This window comes from Drosophila teissieri, chromosome X (genome assembly GCF_016746235.2).
Source record: "Drosophila teissieri strain GT53w chromosome X, Prin_Dtei_1.1, whole genome shotgun sequence".
Lineage (NCBI taxonomy): Eukaryota > Metazoa > Arthropoda > Insecta > Diptera > Drosophilidae > Drosophila > Drosophila teissieri.
The window spans coordinates 13,070,947-13,092,034 of NC_053034.1; the positions used below are offsets into that span (position 1 = coordinate 13,070,947).

The 21,088-nt window shown below is 42.3% G+C and overlaps 1 protein-coding gene across 1 annotated transcript; it reads right to left on the reverse strand.

The window, feature by feature from the left end:
• Nucleotides 1-154: 154 nt before the first annotated feature.
• On the reverse strand, nucleotides 155-20,173 carry LOC122624452. Its single transcript, XM_043803994.1, has 10 exons — nucleotides 19,493-20,173; nucleotides 12,521-13,293; nucleotides 7,959-8,818; nucleotides 3,968-4,131; nucleotides 3,549-3,903; nucleotides 3,253-3,445; nucleotides 2,941-3,172; nucleotides 2,055-2,867; nucleotides 1,738-1,877; nucleotides 155-1,626 (listed from the first exon to the last, which is right to left on the reverse strand). Exons 3-10 carry the CDS (start codon nucleotides 8,807-8,809, stop codon nucleotides 1,480-1,482), a joined length of 2,895 nt encoding a protein of 964 aa, XP_043659929.1. The 5' UTR covers nucleotides 8,810-8,818; nucleotides 12,521-13,293; nucleotides 19,493-20,173; the 3' UTR covers nucleotides 155-1,479.
• Nucleotides 20,174-21,088: the final 915 nt, after the last annotated feature.

A 21,088-nucleotide genomic window follows, 5' to 3' on the forward strand; every position in this document is an offset into this window, starting at 1 on the left:
AAACATTCAACAAAAGGAAACTAATTCCAAAAGTAATATGTTAATATTTATAGAAATGCATTAAAGTACTGCGATTGCAGTAATAACATTTGTTTAGCTCCTATGAAAAGAAATAAAACCACCGCCTGCTTTATCATTGTTTTGTATGTAGGTACACAAGTTTATTCACTAATACATTAGTTTAATATTAATTTAGATAAAAAAAAAAACAAATGCATAACAAACATTTAACAGAGTTCTCATATTTTTTTCGCCTCAGCTTTTTCTGGTTTTTGTGTGTGTGTGTGTGGGTGTGGGTGTGTGGTTTCTTAACTTCCGTTTTTACGCTTTTACATCGATTTATTAGTTTACATCGAACCATATATGCATCTAATTATGTATATATTTGTGTAAATTGTACTTGGCTCACTTGTTATATGCAGTGCACCGTGCTTGGCCAAAATCCATCGATTCGTCTGGATTTATCTTAACCATAACAACATTAAACATCTATAAAAAGTGTTCGTACAGTAAATGTAATTAGACTATGCCACGCCTCCTTTAAGTGCGCGTATGAATATTTGTTATATATGTATATATTTCCTTTTTATGCGAAACTATGCCGATTTAAGTTTACGTTTTAGTTATAGATTTACGGGTGTTTCCATCTTGGTATTATGTATGTGTGTATGTAGTTGGTAACAGTCTTTTATCACGTTTAGTTTGGGCATTACGCACAACGTATGGTACATAGGTTTTAATAGTATATTTCATTTAGCCTAATAATTGTTTAAATCCTCCCATTTACGCTAATCTTTATCTCTATCTCTATCTTTATCTTTATCCTTTGTGGGTGTTTGTTGCCGTTTCCGCTTCCGGTGGAAATTGACGTGACTCTTTTCTATGAATATTTGTTCTAGCATTGTTTGTTTGTTTTGGAAAATTGGGATCAGCAAATAACAAATTGTAATCAAGAGAATCCGTTGTAATTGTATTTACCTACTAAAAATGTTTCTAACATTCTAAACGAAACCGGAAACGGAAACGGCCACGGCAACGGTAACTAGTTCTACATGCATGTAAAAGTCCTTCTACGTGGGACAGGAAGTTAAAAACAACAAACTGAACAAACAGTGTATATATGTACATACATATACATATATATATATATTAATACATATATATATAAATATATATATGTGTGTGTGTGCATGTGGGCGGGGTAACTAAAGTATGCTTGTCTCAGGCTCACTCATAGGTTGGGGTTAAAGGATATCTATCCGTATCCGTATCTGTATCTGTATCTGTATCTGAATCTGTTCCGCAGCAGTTACCCATCAGTTGACCGAATGACCACCTAACCCCGAATAATTGGTTCTATTACGAATTAGGGACACCTTGTGTGTTTGGGCTTGAGCTGGCTGCCAGGACAGTAGTTACATATCACATCGATGAAACCCTTCAGTCGAGAGCCGAACGGGCACTCCCTATCTCCTGGTCCTAGTCCTGGTCGTCCTCCTGAAGCGGCTGCTCCTCCTGATTTCGATCCGAATCCGATGACTTCCGGGTGCTGGCCTTGTGCTGCAGCTGCACCTCGTACTCGCTCTTGATGTTCACAAACAGCTCACTTTGTTTCTGGTGCTCCTGCTGCAAAGGGTCACGAAAATACGGTCAACATCAATCACAAACTGTGCGATTTCCAATCTCTCTCCTATATTTTATTAGCTTGATTTTCAGGATTTTCGTTGTATAGCTTACCATGAACTCATCGAATCGCTGATGGGCATGGGGCAACTCGAAGCGCTGGCTCTGTTCCCGCAAATTCCTGGCCACATTGAGTTGCTGGGTCAGATTTCGCCCGATTTGGTCCAGAGACGTGTGCAGCACGTGCTCGATTTCTGCCGACAAATAATTCAAATTTGAATGGGGTACAAATGTAACCGATACTTAACCAACAGTTAAGAAATATCAAAAGACAAGAGCTTGACTTTACCAAATAAATGATGCCAGAAATATCCAGCAATAGTACATCCATTTCTAAGTTAACTTTTGATCATTTTAGGCCCCCAACTCACCAGTGCTGGGTATAAAACGCCGCTTGGTCATCTTCTCCTCGGTCTCCGCCAGAGCAGTGCTGCTCCTCTTCAGGGTGGACCCAGCCGCTTGGGGATCGGGCGTGGGTGGAGCCTGGCAGAAGCCGCAGGGCGAATGGGACTCGCTGCAGGTGCAACTGCCCAAGGAGCTGGGCGATTTGACTGCCGCCGATCCGTGGACACCGCGCAGATGCTTGGCCGCCGTTACATTGACCACACTGATGCTCTTCGAGATCGCCGACTTGACGGAGGACGTTTCCGGTGGAACCAGTGCCAGCGGCGGAGTCTTGGAGCTACCATGGCCGTGGGAGGAAAGTGCCGAGGAACCGTGATGCGATCGACCATGATGGCTGCCATAGGGATCGCCGAATTCAGACATGCTCCGTGCCCCATCGTCCTGATCGTCATCATCATCCTCCTCCTCGTCGTCGTCATCCTGCGCATCATCGTCCTCATCGCCGTCATCATGGCCGCCATTCTCGCCCGATTTCTGCAGATTCTGGATGAGCCGCAGTACGGCCTTCTCCAGCAGAGCCGGATGCTCGGAGGCGGGCACATCGACGGTCGACTGCGGTATCTGGGTGTTGATGATCACCGAGAACTTCTTCTTCATCTCCTGCACCCGCCGCTTGCCCTCCTCCTCGCCCAGCAGCGTGTTCACGCAGACAAAGGAGTGCACCTTGTTCGTCTCCTTGTCGATCTCCAGATAGCCCTTCGATTGCAGGTAGATGATGTTTCCGTTGCGGGTGAACAGGCGGTAGGTGGACTCGCCATAAGAACTATTGCAGTCGTACACTGCAAGGTGTCAATTATATTATGATTAATATTATATATATTATGATTATTCAGACTGGGTGTGAACACTCACTTTGCCGCAGGGCCACGATCACCCAGCGCACATCGTCGTTGTGCATAAAGGTGAATGGACTGAGATTGCGCACCTCGTCCGTCATGTAACCGGCCACGATGCCAATCCTCTGGTCGCAGTCGATGATCCTGCCGTCGATCAGGTGGCGGGTTTTGTACTCCAGTGTGTTGGCATCAATCAGCCGACTGGCGATCTTTGGCGGACGGATTATCCGGGCACAGCCAGTCAGTATCTGAAACAATCATGGAGTTTTACTTCGGAACAACTCCACAGTAAAGGATATTCAATAAAGAAATAAATGGATCAACTTACGATATCGTTGCCGCTAATGGTGTGCAGAGGAATGACATCATCACGACCGCGAGTCCTCCTGATCAACTGCAGATTGGAGCTGAAATGATTGGAGCGCACGCCGCGCGGCGCTTCGTCACTACGCCGAAAACAGCCATCGATCTTGACCACTTCGTAGGCGGTGGGTTCCGATCTGGGACCCGCACGAGCCAATCTGCATAAGAATTTTGTATAATATGGTATAATGTCATATTAAAACGTAAGTCACAGTGCTTTGAACAGTAGTACAATGGGATAATAAGTTGTAAGAAACCAACCTCACTCGAAAACTGCGCCTGTCCTCGCGCAGCTTGCGATCGATGGCGTCCTCCTCGGCTTTGCTCCGCTGGCGGGGCTCACCGTCCGCATCCGAGTCGCCGTGGGCGTCAAAGAGGTTCTCCAGTTCGGTGGGGACCAGCTGCTGCTTGAGCATGTTCTGGTCCTCCGGGTGGGTGATCTGCATGATGCTCTGCCCATACAGATCCGACTGACAGTGGCCCAGGTGCTGCTCAATGCTGGCCGAGATCAGCAGTATGTGGCCATGGCAGGTGAGCGTGAGGAAGAAGCTGTCCAGCATGTCCATCAGTGTGTCCGTGATCTGTGGTCGCTGCTGCATCAGACTGTTGCCAAAGGCTGAAGCAGTTTTTATATAGTATTACTAAATAAATAGTAGCTGGTGATATGTGATATAGCTTACCATGCTTCAATCGCAATGCATGGGCGGCGAAGCGCAGAACGGCTGTTTTGTCCACTCGACGTGGCGACTCCGCCACATGGGGCACCATTGTGGATAGTTCCTGGATGGATCCATTCAGCTTGTCCCGCCGATTCTTTTCCGCCCGGTTTCGCGCCTCCCGACCACTAAAAAATACGCAAATATAATTGATATAAATAGAATTTTAGAATAGAATTTAATAGAATCTTAAGAAAAAGCATTTCATTATAATGATACACTTCAGTCTTATGGAACTTCTGGCATCAGTGCATAAGGTCAGAATCATATAGGGAGCTTGCCTAAAAATGCGAAATAAAATCTTACTAATCGGCTAATAAGGAGCAGTAGTAATTTCACCTGGGGGCAGGCAGTGCAGTTCGTCATTAGCTCGGTATAAGTATGCATTTATTATTGTTGAACCTTTTCAAAGTGCCAGCAGTGCTTAGACTAAAATGTCAGATTAATGTGGATAATAACAATGCTCAATGGATGGGGAGCTGCTTGCTGATAAATAATACACAATAATACACAATGTTGTAAACGATAAGTGGATGGTTCGTTGAGGTAGGAACACGAGTAGTGGGTTGTCCGGGGGAAACGCGGTTATGAATTCATGGCACTGCATACTTTTGGACAGTCTTATGGGATTTTGCTGCTTGTATCACAGTTCGTAATCGAACGTAACTACACTACCTGCATACATTACGCATGTTTCATAATAATCTGGAGACGTTTGTCCGTAACTTGTCCGCATAATCCCACATGCACACACCATCTCATTCTCATACGTACGTATGGGGCACATGACTGGGCATTTGTGTGGCCGTTACGTAGTTGCAAGTATTACATAGTGCACCGACTAGACTATGACAACAAAACAGCCCCCCTTTGCCCCCCTTTGCCCTAGTCCGTCTCAGTCTGTCAATAGTTATCAGTTTTGCATGGGTGGCGATTCGGGGATGGGGCGATTGAGCTCGGGGTTTCAAGTGCAATGATCACGTTCTGTTTGGTAGGGCTTTGGTTCGTTTCACTTGGCGCCAAATGTCTTGAACATTACGATTGCGATTGCGATACACAGCAAAAAATGTAGTTATTCAGTTTGTTATTAATTATATACCGTTAATGCAGCTAAAGAATCTTGTTGCGAACGAAATTAATTCCAGATGTAATGGATATAAGCTGATGAACATAATCGGGCCAATGGCTAATTACTTTCTGTGCGCCCCACTGCATTCGCTTTCGGCCGAGTTCATGAGTAATTTATACGGAAATGTGAGATCGCTGCCTCCGATTGGCTACCGCTGTTCGCTGTCCGCTGCCACAATGTTGTTTTAGCCCCATCCCCACTTCACTCCCACTGCCCCACTTCACAACCGCCAACCCCCAACTGCCAACCCCCAACCCCCAACCCCCAACAAGCAACCCCTATCTCCACCTCTCGTACTGATGTAATTTATTTTAAAACGCAATTGCAAAACAAGTTCGCAAAATACACACAGACATTGGCAAGTGCAAAACGAAGTGCAGGAGCTATTGCAATTGCAATTGCAATTGCATTGGCAAAAGCAATGCAAACAGTTGCACAAAAAAACAAAAACGAAGAAAATAGGAAAAATAAGAAAAGCAAGAAAAATAGGAATGAGAATAACAAAATAAAGCCATCCTAGGCACTGGGAAAGTGCGCAACAGCCAAATAAACAAATGCAAAGCAATGCAACTACTTGGAATAAGTATAAAAATAATAGTAAACGTTTTAAAGTCGGTATTTCGGGCAAGATAAGATCAACTTTCGCGACGAAAACTTGTATAAGTTTCAGAAATATGTATTAAAAATATTAGGGCTCGTTTTACGATAGGCTCAAAAAATATTTTATAGTAAATCGATAATAAAATAATGGTGCACATTGCAAAGATAACAAAAGGTAACTGACCACACCAAACAAAAAATGGTAGCAATATTTCTTAAATTTAAAGTAAAGCCTCATTCATTTGCCACTCAAAACGACTCGAAAATAAAAACAAACCATTAAAAGTTCCATAAACGAAAAATAATTGGGCCAAGAGCACTTTAATTACATCTATAATTTTATATCCTGCCATTTTATGCCATTTACGAGTAAGAGTATTGCTCTATTTCCAGGGTATGCGAGACGTTCAAACGATTGCCACTGCGATTCCCAATTGCCGATGCAGCGATTTGCTGGCCTTGATTGAGTTAGCACAGTGCACTGCACCCTTGCACTTGATGTCAAATTGTTGTCTGTGCAATTGTTGGCCAAGTGGCCAACGACTGTTGGCTTTGGCCTCTCGAGCTGTCTACTTTTTAGCCATTCCCAAGTGCCATTTCCCACACACACACAAACATACACAGACGTACACAAACACATATTTGCCGGCTGAGTTTGTATAGATGTTATCCGCGAGTGTGCGATTGTTTGTTTACTCAACTTGTTGCATTCGCCGCTGAATGGAGAATCGAACTACACTTGTAAAATCTCCACGAGCACTTGTTGATTAGAAATGAGTTTAAATATAGATGCCTTCAACTTGAACTGAGCTTTTTGCTCAAGTATAAATAGACCATCTTCATTCGGTGCACACTGCGTATGAGTAATTTACTTTTAAGACTTTTAATCAGGAGCAAATAAAATATTTCAAAAATATTTCATAATTTTAATACATACGTGTTTCTATACATAATTTTTCGATTATATCGAACTTGGGAAAGGAACGATATTTTCGATGAAAAAATAAGTTGAATGGAACTATTCCGTATGATATATGAATGTAAGTTGCTGGAGCAAATTAATATGGAAAACTCTTTAGCGATATTATTTTACATTTTACCCGAACTGTACCCTATTTTCTGCAAGTGCACCACTGGCTCCTCAACGCTTCCGCAGTCTGTCTCATTCACGCTTTCTATTTGTTTGCTGCCGCTTACAATGTAGAGTGCGCGCGTATCGATAACTGCCGGCACCACCCAATACCCAGCACACCCGCCCACCGAGCCCCACCAACACCAACAGCCACACCAACAGCAACAGGCACACCAACCGCCACCTACCGCCACCCACCGCCCAACCTCCCCCTCTCAACCGACGAGTGCAGCAGTGGCGACCTTGAAGCCGCGCTAATGACGTATCGAAACGCATCGGATTATAAGTTCGAGAGTAACGGTACAGCAACGGCAAAAGCGATGCATACAGCGATGCATACACATATGGCCAAGTAAATAAGGAAGCGAGTGAACGTTGCTGTTCTGTTCTCTGTTCTGTGTTCTGTTTATGGTCTGTCAATCAAAGTGGGCGATGGCCGGGCAAAGGGTGGGGGGTGGACTTGTGCAGCTCTCCTGCGGCGCGGATGAATGGCGATTCATCCAGAATCGCAGAATTAGGAATGCCTGTCCTGTGCAGTCGTCTCGGTGACGAAAATAAAAATTAATCATGGAAAATGCTGATAAAAATAAAAATATATGAGCAGCGCCCACGGCCGCCTAGTCAAGTGATTTTCGGTGGTTTTGTAGTGCTTTGCAAGTTCGTGCCACCAGAGCCGCAAGTGCCACCAGAGCCGCAAGTGCCACAAGTGCCGCAAGTGCCACAAGATGACGCCTAATTGGGAGGAGCAATCTACAATCAGGCCAGCCACTCAGCTGGAAGCTGCAAACACGGAGTGGGTGCTTCTGAATAATGCCAAATTGGCCACCCGACCATCCGACCATCCGACCGCCCGTCGAGGGGCCACGGGTGGATGCTGCCCCCCATTAGCGCGGTGGGTGGTTGGATGGGTGGTGGATCCTCGCCTCAAAAAGGGGGTGCAGAACGAAGTGCGTGCGTCTTAAACTAATACAGCCCCCAGGTTTCGGATTACAAAGCAATTATTCCCATTGGCAGGCTGAAATATTCCGTTTTCACATCTCAAAGATTTCTGTTTCATATAGTACCTATGTATATTAAAGATTTGTGGGACTCACCTATTCGAGAGCTGAAACATCTCCATCATGGTCTCGTGCGGATGCGGGTGGTGCGGATGCGGTGAGTGATGCGGATGCTGCGGGTGGTGGGCGTGCGGATGTGGCTGCGGATATTGATGATGCAGCGCATGCATGTGGGCCGAGTGCCCGGGATATGCCGCTTGCATTGCTCCTGGACCCGGACCCGCACCCGGACCCGAACTGGCTCCACCTGGCACTCCACCTGGCGCTCCGTAGCCCATGTACCTGCCACCGGACACGGCTCCTCCGGCGGCTCCTCCGGCCGATCCGTATGGTGCATTGGGATACCACATGTTCGGATAGAAGCCAGGCGGATTGCCATGCGCCGGGGAATGTGCATACGGATGCAGACCTCGAGAGTTGGCCACTGCCGGTGCCACGGGCATTGGACTGCCCGGCGATCGGTAGTTGAAGTGGTACATGGAATTGGAGGGCGGTCGGAGCATCAGATCGCAACCGGATCCGGCGGCAGAGGGCGTGGGCGATTGATAGAAGCTATTGGCACCACTGCCACTCCCACTGGGCGCATAGTCGCTGCCCAGCACCGAGCTCTCGTTCTCATCCGGGTAGTTATCCTCCTCGAGATCGACGGCGGGTGCCGTCTCTAGCGGCGCATCCACATCTGCATCCACATCTGCATCCGCATCCGCATCGCGATCCCAGGCCAGCTCGTCCAGTTGGCATTCGCTCTTGCCCAGAACAAGCAGATCGGCATCAAGGGCCGGTGGGTCGTCAAAGTAGGGAATGTCTTGCTTGAGATCCTCAATGTCCTGGCCGCGACCTTGGCTGTGGCTCGTGGAGGAGTTCCTGCTGCGACTGGCACCCTCCATGTTCTCCAGCTGGAAAATACAGAGAGGTGGACGGGTTGTGTGAGCGATCGATCGGCTGAGGAGATCATTGCATCATTGACAGCTGATAAGAATGCGAAAGCCCCCTCTACGTCTAATTGCTCAATAGATTATTTTCCCATTTAATGGTGAGTGCACTGATAGAAAAATGGACCTTCTAATGAATAATTAAAAACGTCATGTTCAACAATTATTTATCAATCATTTTCTTTTTTAGCAAGTTATCAGTGTATGTATTTATTCAATTTAAGTTTGCCTAAGTACTTAAACTAATAATAATAATAAATTATAGGGCAGATTTCATTCAAAAAAAAAAAAGCTATTATGTAAGTAAGGCACATATATTAACTATTTTAACTATATTTAACTATTTTTTCCAGTGCACTTAAAGATAGAACTTTGTGTTTTTATGTCCAATGCCGTTCTCGAATTATTATTTTGTTGGATTTGAAAAAAACTAAAAATAGCCGGCAACGAAATCAAATAGTGACCAAGGAAATGAGCGCAATTGGACTCGACGTTCCTGGGATTTTTTATGATCTAACTCGTAAAACGCTCAAACCATAAACGATTTTGAGTCATGGGCGGCGCAGGGGGGAATTCCATTTTTTGTTGGTTGAATGACACAAGCAAAAGCGGAGGCAAAAAACAAAGAATCCACGTTATTTATATGCGAATCCTATCCAAGTGTCGCCTATAAATAATTCAAAACACTATATACGTACATACATACGTACATATGTATGTATATATGTATGTGCCCATGGACCTGCTCAGATCACACACAAAAATATAACCGTCTATTCAGGGCAGATCTTTGAACTATATTTACTCCCTCCATTTCCATTGGCATATTTTCGTATATTATTTTCTAGCCTCTGATTCACATGACAATCGAACTTCTGGGTCGCGGGAATTGCGGGGAGTTCTGCTCATAAATTTTGTATTTTTTGTTGCCCTTGTTTTTCCTTGTGGACAATTGAAGCTTTCCCTCTATAAAAAACTATCATTGCCGTGGGAAAAGGAGCGGAATTCTTAAAGAATTAGAAATATATATCCATTCAAATATTTCATTTTATTTTATCCTTGAAAGCTTGTATTTAATTTTGATATGTACATATATTATTTTATATTTTAATATTAATTAAAATAGTTCATGACAATATCTCAAATTGCTTTTGTTTCCAGATGAATATTACTTTTCAATTTATTTATCGTGCTTTCTAGGAAATATGGTTAATAATTAATAGCTTAATTAAAAACGAATTTATTTCACTTATGTGTTTGTTCGCAGAAATTTCGATATTGAAAGAGTTATGACATAAACAAATAAAGAGATAGTTCAATTTATTGTACGAGTACACAATATGAAATGAAGACCCCTCAAATGCCCTCAAATATTTAATTAGTAATATTTTGGATATATTCTTCACAAGTAACTTTTTATAATTTACAATACTGCTTGGCTTGTAATTAACTTTCTAGCTTGCTAGCAAAAATAGACTGGAAAATTACAATAAAAAGGTGACAAATTACGAAATAACACTTTATAGTCAACAAGGAAGTCGGCAGCCACTCGACAACTAAGTAATATGCAATCCAGGCATTTCTTTTTCCAGTTGTTATCATCGACGATTGCCGTAATAATTGCGCTTCTTTTCTTTATTACTTTATTTTGCTGTTGCACATTTATTTTCCGCCATTCCAAATTTGTTTTGCAATTGTTCTCGAGTGGCGCGCAAACAGCGGTCATAAAGACAACGAGGGTAGACATGTCAATTGCTGCCAAAATCGCCAGACGGCGTTAATGTCACAGCGAGCTGCCGCCACTTTGCCACTTTGCCACTTTGCATGGCCGAGTGTGTCGGTGCAATGGGGCGTATACGCAACGTGCACGAGATGCGAATACAACAAGTGGGTGGGCCATCAGCCGAGAGTGCAAATGGATCTACTTCTCTCAGTTCGTTTCTGTATTACCACACCATCTGTATTACAATACCACTGACCAAATGGTGTAGTAATTGAGGCACTATGGCGATCGCTATGTTGGTGAAACGGGGCGTATACGCAATGTGATAAAAGCCAAACCATTGGATGGCATTAAGTGCCTACTATATCTTCCTTTTCTATTAGGCGCTCAAACTAATGAAAATGTTTAGATCAACACGTATGTATATGTATATTTACATGGGCCACACACAATTATTGTTTCAATAGTTTATAACTAATGATTTATTTGCAGATCCAAGTTTCGTATCATATATTTAGGCAAATTACCCTTGTAGTTTTCAAGTTTTTACCGCACAGAGCAGTTATTTTCGAAACCCAGTCATTAAATTAAGTGCACGAGAAAAGATCAAGATAAGTGTTGAAAGGTAATCAGCCCTTTTTCAAGTTGATTTACGATATTTAAATTGAAATCATGAATGACAATAAAGCCTCTGATTTGGGATTGGTTATCATGCGAAAAAAATCGCACTAATTGCTCTTATCTTGCGGAACTATTTCGACCATTGTAAAGTGGCACACGACACGCCTCCAAAACTCTATAGCCCGCAAATCGATAAAGTTTCCCATGGGCAATGCCCAAAAATTGCCGATTGGCCATATAGTACATTTTTGGGTATATTCGTGTGCAATTAGCACAAATGTACATATATGTATGTACATACACACTCGTGTGAGTCGCAAGTGAGGGCAATTATAATCTTTGTACAGATATTAAACATGAATATTGCTTCTGATAAGCCGCCGACCGAAGTCGCTTGTTTCCTCTTCTCAACGTCGGCTTTCCACCAACAAATTCCAACAAATTCAACGACCATGGCCAGACACCCACCAATTGTTGTTGAACCCGCCGCCTTTGTTCAATATTTCTGTATTTCTGGCATTGCTGGTGGTTATGGCCAAAGTAAAGATATCGCCCGGCTGAATAAACCTCGAAAGTGTTGAGGTCAACTTTTTGACAGTTACAACTTTGGTTGGGAATGAGTTATACCTATACCTCTACCTATTCTATGCAATTGATATGCCAAATACACAATATACTTTAAATTAGAAAATTCCAACATTTGGGGAGCCTGCAACTATGTAGGTCTTGAAAAAGAGATCGACCTTGCTTGCGTTAATTGTTAATTGTTAACGCTTTGTGTTTGGAACGAGTTACAGTTACAGTACCAAAATAGATGACCTTCAGAGGTTCTTATCATGTAACCTAGTTCGTAATCCCCGCTGATCGGCAGCAGTAATCAAACATTGTTGCACTGCCCTCTGAGTCATCTGATGAATGGGTTCTGTTGGGTTCACACAATAACGATGACCAACTGTTATTCACTCGATAAGGATAATGTAAGTGATGGCCCTAACTGGTGAGTTGGCTAAGTCAACAACTTTGGACGGTGATTTTCTAGTATTCCGGTATTGCACAGAGATTAGATACAAGATTTGCACTTATACTATACTATAGCTACTATAAGTAGCTGCAGGATTGACACCTAATTGATATGCAGTTGAAAGCGAGACCATCGCAGCTCGTCCAGGGTTGCCACCTGGCAGCAGCGCAAGCTTTCTTTTCTCTGGGGCCCCATAAATCAATCGTGAAATATTTACATCTAATGCTGGCCATAACAATAACAACAATAACAATAAAATCATTGGAATGAAGGGAGAGGGCAAAAAATCAATTTCACTTACATGTTTTGCGCTGTTTCTTGTTTTTCTGCATGAAGCTTTGCGCTCTCCCTTTCTCTCGCCACCTTTCTCCTTCTCGCGCTCTTTCGGCAAGCTCTCACGCACGCCCTCTTGCTCGCACTCGCTTGTGCGGTTTGTTTATGCCTCTATCCGTCTCGCTCTGTCTGCTGGTTGTTGGTCTTATATTGGTGAATTATTATTGTTTTGTATTACTTTGTTTTGCTTTGTTGTTATTGCTGTCCTGCAGTTGCAATTTGCCCCGTTATCTTCCTCGTTATTTGTGTTTTGTTTGTTGTTAAATTTCTTCGTGATACTTTGTACATTACTTTTCAAGCAAAAAACAAAAAATTAACGAAAATTATAACAGCCAGTTACCGAAGTTCAGTATTTCTTGCACCTAATTCAAAGCACTCGCTATATTTACGGTATAACGGTATAACAGATACACTTTCGCCACCTAACGGTATTTCCTACGGTATTTGTTCAAACATTTTTGAAACACACATAGTATTTTTGTTTTTGGGATTTCAATTGGACGGGTTGCGGGAAAACGAGCTTAGTTTACATATACATTATTTAGTCATCTCCGACTGCTTTTTGTTTTAGTTTCCCCATTACTTTGCTTTAAATTTGTGCATTTATGTTTATTTCTTTTAAACTTGTTCAATATCAATCAATATTTGTACAGCTGGAGGTATTTTGTTTCACTTGGTTGTAGCTTTCATTTGAGTTGTTGCCTAGCCATTCAGCTTCCAGCAAGTGTTCATTTGTTGTTGCTAAAAAGAGTCGAAAAGAAACAGAAGGGGTTTAGAAACAGGCTTTTTTTGAAATTATAATAATTCTGACTTATTCATAAAAAGCACAAATAGTGGGTATTACCTACTATTTGAAAGGCATTTCATTAAAAATACTAAGTTTATTTAGCACTTAATTTCAACATCATTATCCATCACTCCTTTATGCCTCATCCATTTGCGATTTTTCTCTTAATTAAAAGAATACTTTAATTACATTTAAATTTTTATTTCCCACTAGCTGGCGAACTGACACAAAAAAAAATGTTAATATCATTGTTGATCTGTTCTGTGCTGTCACCTGTTGCTTTGTTTTTCTGCAGCTGCCGCTAAATGCTTCTTAAATTCCATTATTCCTTTTGTTTTGAACTTTTGTTATCTCGTTGACTTTGTGCCTGTTTTGTGAATGTATAAACCGGTTAAATCCAAAAAAACAAAAGTTAGCACCACCAGTTGCAAATTAAGGGAATTATTGAACCCGAGTTGAACCGCCATTGCTGATACATATTTCACTTGAATTATTTCATTTTTTTTGGCTGCCGATTTCAACACATTTCGATGGGGCTCAATTTATTATCCTAAGCTGCTCGATTGATTGCCATTCCAACTTGTATCTCTAGTTTCTTTGCTCAATCTTACATGTTTTTGAACATCATTATTTTTTTAATATTTTATAGAAAAGTCTAGAATAACAATAAAAATCTACCATTTATTTATGTGTTTAAGCTATAGAAATAGTAGAGCCCCATTTTCGAGAGCATCTTGTGCATCTGATAATTAATGTACAAAGTAAATAATTCAACGTTTTATCTCGGAATCATGCAGCCAGCTAATTCCTTTGGATTTGCCGAACTATCCTTTAAATGGCAGCTGCTCTAGTTTCTGTCCCCACCTTTTATCTTCAGTTTCATCTTTAATTCCTCAAACAAAGTATGTATACAATGTATATGTTTATTTTGTGCGCATTTATTTCAAGTGTTGCTTGGCAGTCTAAATCAAATATATATATAAGAAGATAAACTTCTTTACGAGTGTCCCCAACTTTTCCCCCAAAAGCTCACACAGACAGGCGCGGGCACGCACTTGTATTACTATTTCTGTGTGTGTTTGTGTGTGTGTATGGATGGTGTGTATGCGTGTGCCTGTGTGAATCAAGGACAACTGAATCCTGCGGCATTAGAAGCCCCCCTGTGGGGGACTTTGTACGTAGGTGGGCGTGTGTACACACACAATCAGATGGAGGTTCCCACTGCGTGTCTGTGTGCGTGCGTGTGTGCGTGCGTGTGTGGGTTTGCTACAGTGAACACAGTAGGTACTGGATTTTTAAGATTTCGCGTGCAAAGTGGTAGAAAATATTGCACAGCCCTTTTTCCCATCTAAATGACAAAACAATGTAGTTTCAAAATGTTTCCATAACATCATTTTCTAGCGGTACCGCATTTTAAAAATAAGAGTTGGAAAATATCCCCGCAATCCGCTTTGTATACACGTGTAAACCCTTTTTAATGCCTTTTCTTTTCTAGTTTTCCCTAATGTAAGCTCCACTCGCTTTTCAGGGACATCGCAGGCACGCAGAAAATCTTCGCAAACATTTTTTCTGCGCTGTTCTGTTTGTTTGTGCTGTGCGGTTGACACACGCACCACCCTGTGAGCCACCGCACCGCCACCTAACCACCCAACCACCCACCGTGAAGCTGCAGTGGCTCCGCTCTTGGAGCAGTATCTGTATCTGTATCTGTATCTGCAGCTGCGGCTGCGGCTGTATCTGTATCTGGTTATGGGTCTGGAACTGGGGTCCGAGTTTTGGGGCCTGGGTCAATCACCCGCCAGCGGGTCGTAATTGCAGTAAGAGGGGTAAAAAAAAGCGGCAAAAATAACAACAAAAATTTAAAATGTAATATATAAAAAACCTTTTCTGCTCACTGCTTTTTATAATTTGTTGTTTTTTTTTGTATGTTTTGCACTTGTCCATTTTTTGTGTTTGTATTACGGCGAGGCGACGTAGAAGAAAAAGAATAAAACAAAAATAAATTCAAGTGCTCCGTCAAAATAAAGCAGAAAAATAAGAAAAGAAAAGCAAAGCAAAGAAAAGAAAAGAAGAATGAGAACGGCAGAAATGGGCGAGAAAAAGGCGAAAAGCTATTTGCCAGACAACGACGACGAACTTTGGGTCTACGGGGGATTTGCAGGGGATAATCGGAGGAAGAACGCGAGAGAACCCAAAGCAAACAACACACACAGTGTGAAGAGTGAGGAGTGATGAGAGCGTATTCGCTCAGCGGTAACAAAATAAATAAATTATATAATTTGCTTTGACGTTTGACGTACCCCCCCCCTCCCCCTTCCACCCAAATCCCAAGTCCCCCGTCCCCCTGCCACACTTTCGGTTTGTTTACATTTGCAATAGTTAAAGTTACATCGAATGGAGCGCGTTAGATTGGGTTTGAACCGCGGGGCGTATACGCAATATTACGTATACGTCTCGCTGCGCGCCATTGTATGGAAGTCATTTATAAATAGAGCAAAAAACGAAGAAAAAGAAGAGAACAACAAAAACGCCTGCTAATAGATCATTAGAGTGGATCATTTTGCCAGTGCCGAACGGATTCTTTTTTTTTGGAGGGGGGTTGCGATTGCGATTGTGGTTGGGGTGGTTGACTTATAGGCGATATGCCTTGGCAGCCCCTTTGATGTCTGCAAAATTCCAAGTATGCTAATGAATGAACCTCATTGAATTCGAGACATTTCCTCCTCCTGCCTTATCATTTTGATGAAATTTATTTTTAATATTCTTCAGGTGGTATCGGTTTATACATATATTTACTTGAACTTGACACCTCATCTAAGCTGTGCGGTTGCACAAAATGTAAAACGTCTTTGCCAATTTGCCTGGAAACCACGAACATATGTTTTTGTAGAGAGTTAGGAACAGAAAATGGGAACTTATTATTTAAAACAATTTTACTCATCAGCCAGAATTTGTGTAATATAATAAATAAACCGGAATTAATGGGCAGTTTCTTAGCCAGTATTTTTTCCATCTAGTATTAAGTTCTTTAGGTAGTTTAATGGCCAAAGTTCGATTGAAAATATCTTGAAGAAATCCTGGCCGGGCCAATTAAAAAAGCGGCTTTATAAAACAACAATCGAGCTAGCGAGACGCTGCTGTTTCGACCTGGCCCAAAGCTGACGTCGACATCAGGTGGTGGCTGGCAAAAAGTTGTCGCAAAAACCAAAAATAGCCGAGCACTCGATGGGGGAGGGGGAGGGGGAGGAGGAGAGCAGCAGAAGGGAGAAGAATGAGAGCGGATGGAGAAGAGAGAGGAAGAAAGAGGAGAGAGCGAGAGAGGGCGGGAAGAACGTGGCCGTTGAAGCACGTTCTACGAAGATTTGCGAGTGCACTTTGCATAACATTCCATAACATGGGTAATGTGGGAGAAACTACCATATCAGTGCCCAGAGTTACAAAATCACAGAGTCAAAAAAGAATATATATAAGAAAATATAGTTACTAGCTGTCTGAATAGAATGCGGAGCTTTCAAACTGATTGTATGGCTAATCTGTTGAAGAAATAAAACTAGTTTGACCTATAGAGACTTTGAGAAAGGTAAGGTATCAAGAAGAGAGATAAGATCTGTTGAAGAAATAAAACTAGTTTGACCTATAGAGACTTTGAGAAAGGTAAGGTACTAAGAAGCGAGATAAGACGCCGTAGGATACATACAAATGGAACACCTTACTCCTGGCCACTAGGCGTATGCGTTATGCTGTTCCATGCCTCGTTTATTGCACATACGCCATGTGAGCCGCGGCAAGCGTGGCTAATCTGAGCCAAATCGATTTGATTAGCATAGCTGATGGCTAAGATGGCGTCAAGCTATCTCGGTATCTCGGCTATATGCGATCCAATCAGCCATGCTAAATTCGCCTCCAATTAAGATTCGATTTATCGATAAACTTGTGTTTTGGCAGTCCGCATTCTTTGCGGCTCGATTTGATTGCCCCTAATTTATGATAGCTTACATTGTGTTTTCTATTTCATGCGAATGAAATCAAAAATCAAAATTTGAAATATTTCCCCACTATGTAGTTTTTCCGGTTGTATTTTAGAATTTGAATTGTGCTACCAGTACCATTAGTTCGCTCATTTCAATTTAAATTTGAAGAGCATTTCGGCATTCCAATTCTCTTGGTAAAATTTCCCAGCCTTAAGTTATGCTTGACTGACAGAGAATCAGACACATTTAATTGAAAATTAAATATTTAACTTAAAATGGCAAGTTATTCAAGTAGTGGACGTCATTTCATGGGGTCGCCAGCGGTTGGATGTCGTTTTTATTGTCTAGGTTAGGTTATCAATTGCCGCTGCTTAGGTCCGCTTTCAGTACAGGTTCGGCTTTCCTTTTCCCGCAGCTTTCGAGCGTCTTGGCCCCCTCTAAAACACCCCCCTCCTCCCTCCTCACCAAACAGAGCCCACTGCCCACATTTTAGCGTCGAGCTTTTGACTCTCTATACCGCTTGGTCCGCTCAACGCTGAACGCTGAACGCGGAACGCTGAACGCTCGGCGAACGTTTGACGCTCAGCTAAAGCGATCGCTCTTAGACGCGACGTCAGCAAAAAATTTGATGAGGGCGACAAGAACAACAAATGATACAAAAAACTGTAAATATGTTTACTTATACGAACTCGTTAAATATATATGTAAAACAAAGGAAAATGTACTGCATCCTTTGAAGTCCATAAGAATCAAACACACATCCAAAATTATATGATTTTTTAGAGAAATATTGCTATATAAAAAACTGCCATGGGACTTGTATGTTTGCATTTATAACATTTCCCTATGCTCCAACTCAATTGAATTGCCAACATCAGCATGCGACGTAGAAATGAATTATCAAACATAAACCAAAACAAAAGCCAAAAAGTAACAGAGAAAATAATACAAATGAAAAACATCCATACAAAAATGATCAACATCATCATCATCACCATCGGCAACAGCAAACAGAAAACCTTGAGAGCAGCAGCAAAGCTGCCGAACAAAAAACAACAAAATTCGAAAGAAAAAACCAAACCAAATGGCAAAAAAAAAAAAATAGAAAAAAAACACTTTTATTGATCGGAACTCGGAACTGGTAAGATCGTTGAAAAACTGATGTTATGCTGGGCTATTTATATTTACTTTTATTGCTATTATCATCCAAAGTCCGTCCATCACTCTTTCTATGCTGCCCACAAGTTCAAGGGAGGCCAAGAACCCATCGTAAAGTGCCCCCGCCATATAAGCATATAACATCTATGTATATTCATTGGAATCCGATGATCTCCGCACACCCATTAAAGCGCAGATCTGGAATTTGGCCATATTCACATTTCCCGCTTTCGTGCTTTTTGGGTATGCCGAAGTCGCTACACTCGAGTTCTGGTTTGTTTTGTTTTTCGTTTTTTTTTTGTTTTTTTTTTGTTTTTTTTTTTAAATTAAATAAGTCGAAAAAAGAAACTGGAAATTCATTAATATGTTAATTTTATTTGTCTTGCCTCATTGATTGTGTCGATGCGAATGTGATAGTTTTTAGCATTTCTATGTGTGTTTGTGGCTGGGCAAACGTTAATGTTGGCTAAGCAGATTTTCGGAGGATGACAAACACAGACAGTGGGAATGTTTTTTGTAAATCGAAACTTTTCCCAAGTCAACAAAAAACTGAATCCTTCTCGGGTTTCGATCGCGCAAAAATGCGCGCACGCGCCGCTGATTTCAGCACATATATGCTACACCATACAAAAAACCAACACTTTGCTCAATAAAACATCGAAATCAGTGAACAAAAACGGAAATGAAGCGGTACAAGCACTGCAACAGCATCTAATACAGCAAATTCAACAATACACCAGCCACTGTTCACCAACAGCTGCTAAACTCGAACGTTCCAAAAATATTAATTGGTTGTTGAAACAAACATCTCAGTGCACCAACGCAGAACACAAAAAACACCAATGCTTATTCAACAATACACCAATAGCGGCATTAAAGGACCTAAACCTGGCTTTGGTCGGAAATCAACCATTGGGCTGGGAAATATTTTAGCGGTATAATAGGATAATTGGAGTTTTTCATACACCAACGTTTGGTTGTTGAATCTTTAAGTGCTGTATGATTTAGGGTCACCGCCATCTACCTTTTTTTTTTTATAATAATTCCTCTCGAACGCGCTTTATCTTGTTGTTGCAAACGTTTTTTTTACACAAAAGCACAAGCACTGGCACAAAACACACACACGTAAAAAAAGCGCGGGGGGAGGGGGGTTGGTTTTTGTCAAAACGAAGTTTGTTTGTTGCTTGTTGTATTTCGGTTTTAATTCCTCTTATTTTTTTTCCACTTTTATTTGGGGCTCTGGGGGGCACTGTTTGATATTCCAATTCCATTCGTTAGCGCGGCGCCATTTACGTTGCCTGAGCGTGTTCTTTGCATTTTAGCAGCGGCGGCGGCGACCACGAAAAAGGCAAGTTGAAAGAGAAGGAAACTCGCACAATCGCCTCCTCACACACGTACGCAGTGCCAAAGAAACATTCAGATACAAATGCGAAATGCGAAATACGAAATACGAAATACGAATACTCATAAAAAATAAAAAATAATAATAAATACGAAACAGCGACGGCTGGCTAACCGAATTCGAACTCCAAGCTGCTCCAAGCGGACCAAGCGAACGTCGCGACGCGTCCGTCCGTACCGCTACAGAAACAAAAATTAATTACATATATTGAAATCACAAACTAAACTAATCAGCCAGACGACGAGCGGAGCGGAGCAGCGACGGCGGCAGTGGCAGTGGCAGCGCCAGCGGCAGCGGAGAGCCGAGCGGCGAATCAGCTGCCCGGAAAGCTAACGACGCTCCTCTCCCGCTCTAGGTGCCGCTGCCCCAAAGCCCCAAAGAAACAGAAACAGAAATCGAAACAGCAGGGAAAAGAGCATGGAATATGAAATATACAATAAAAGCTTCGCTCGCCCGCTCGCCACGGACTGCGATGGTGCGACAGAGATGGCAAAACGCCCACCAGCAGCGGGTGCGAGCGAGAGCGCAGCAACAACCTGCGTTGAAAAGCTGGCGAGACCTTGACTAAGGTTTCCGGCCGGGAAACCCTCGCCGTGTCCATGCTCACCCAGTACACCGGGAGAAATGCGTGACTGAAAGCTGCAGCTCTGCAACAAATGACTTACAATCTCCAACATACAATTACAGTTATTTTGATTAATTATACTTTTTTAAAACAATCTTTTAATTCATCACAGAAACATCTAGCGTTTTGCAATCCCTGCTAAAGATGCTTGAATGTATGCCATACTTTACAGTCTACCCTGCTGTCACGAATTAACCACTGGTTTCTAGCAGTGCACCGTGACACTCTGCGCTCTCTCTGTCTCTGTCTCTATCGTTTTCTCATTTTCTGAGTTTCCTCTCTGAAAAGCTTTTTCATGGGGCTAGAGAAGCAGAAGCAGAGTCGCTGTTTAGTCTATGAACTTGACGCTGGCGTCTTACACAATGCTGCTTCTTCTTGCTGCTTCTCTACACCAACACAGGGACATCCAAGCACACACACACACACACACCCAAACAGGAAGAAAAACACACACACACACACAAGCACTTAGAACGGGGGGAGCGCACTCTCAAAAAAATTACACTCCCTATCGGCTGTTTTAGGGATATATATACATATATGTTTATATACATATATGGATTGGCCTGATATCGGCCAGATATTCCGGGCTC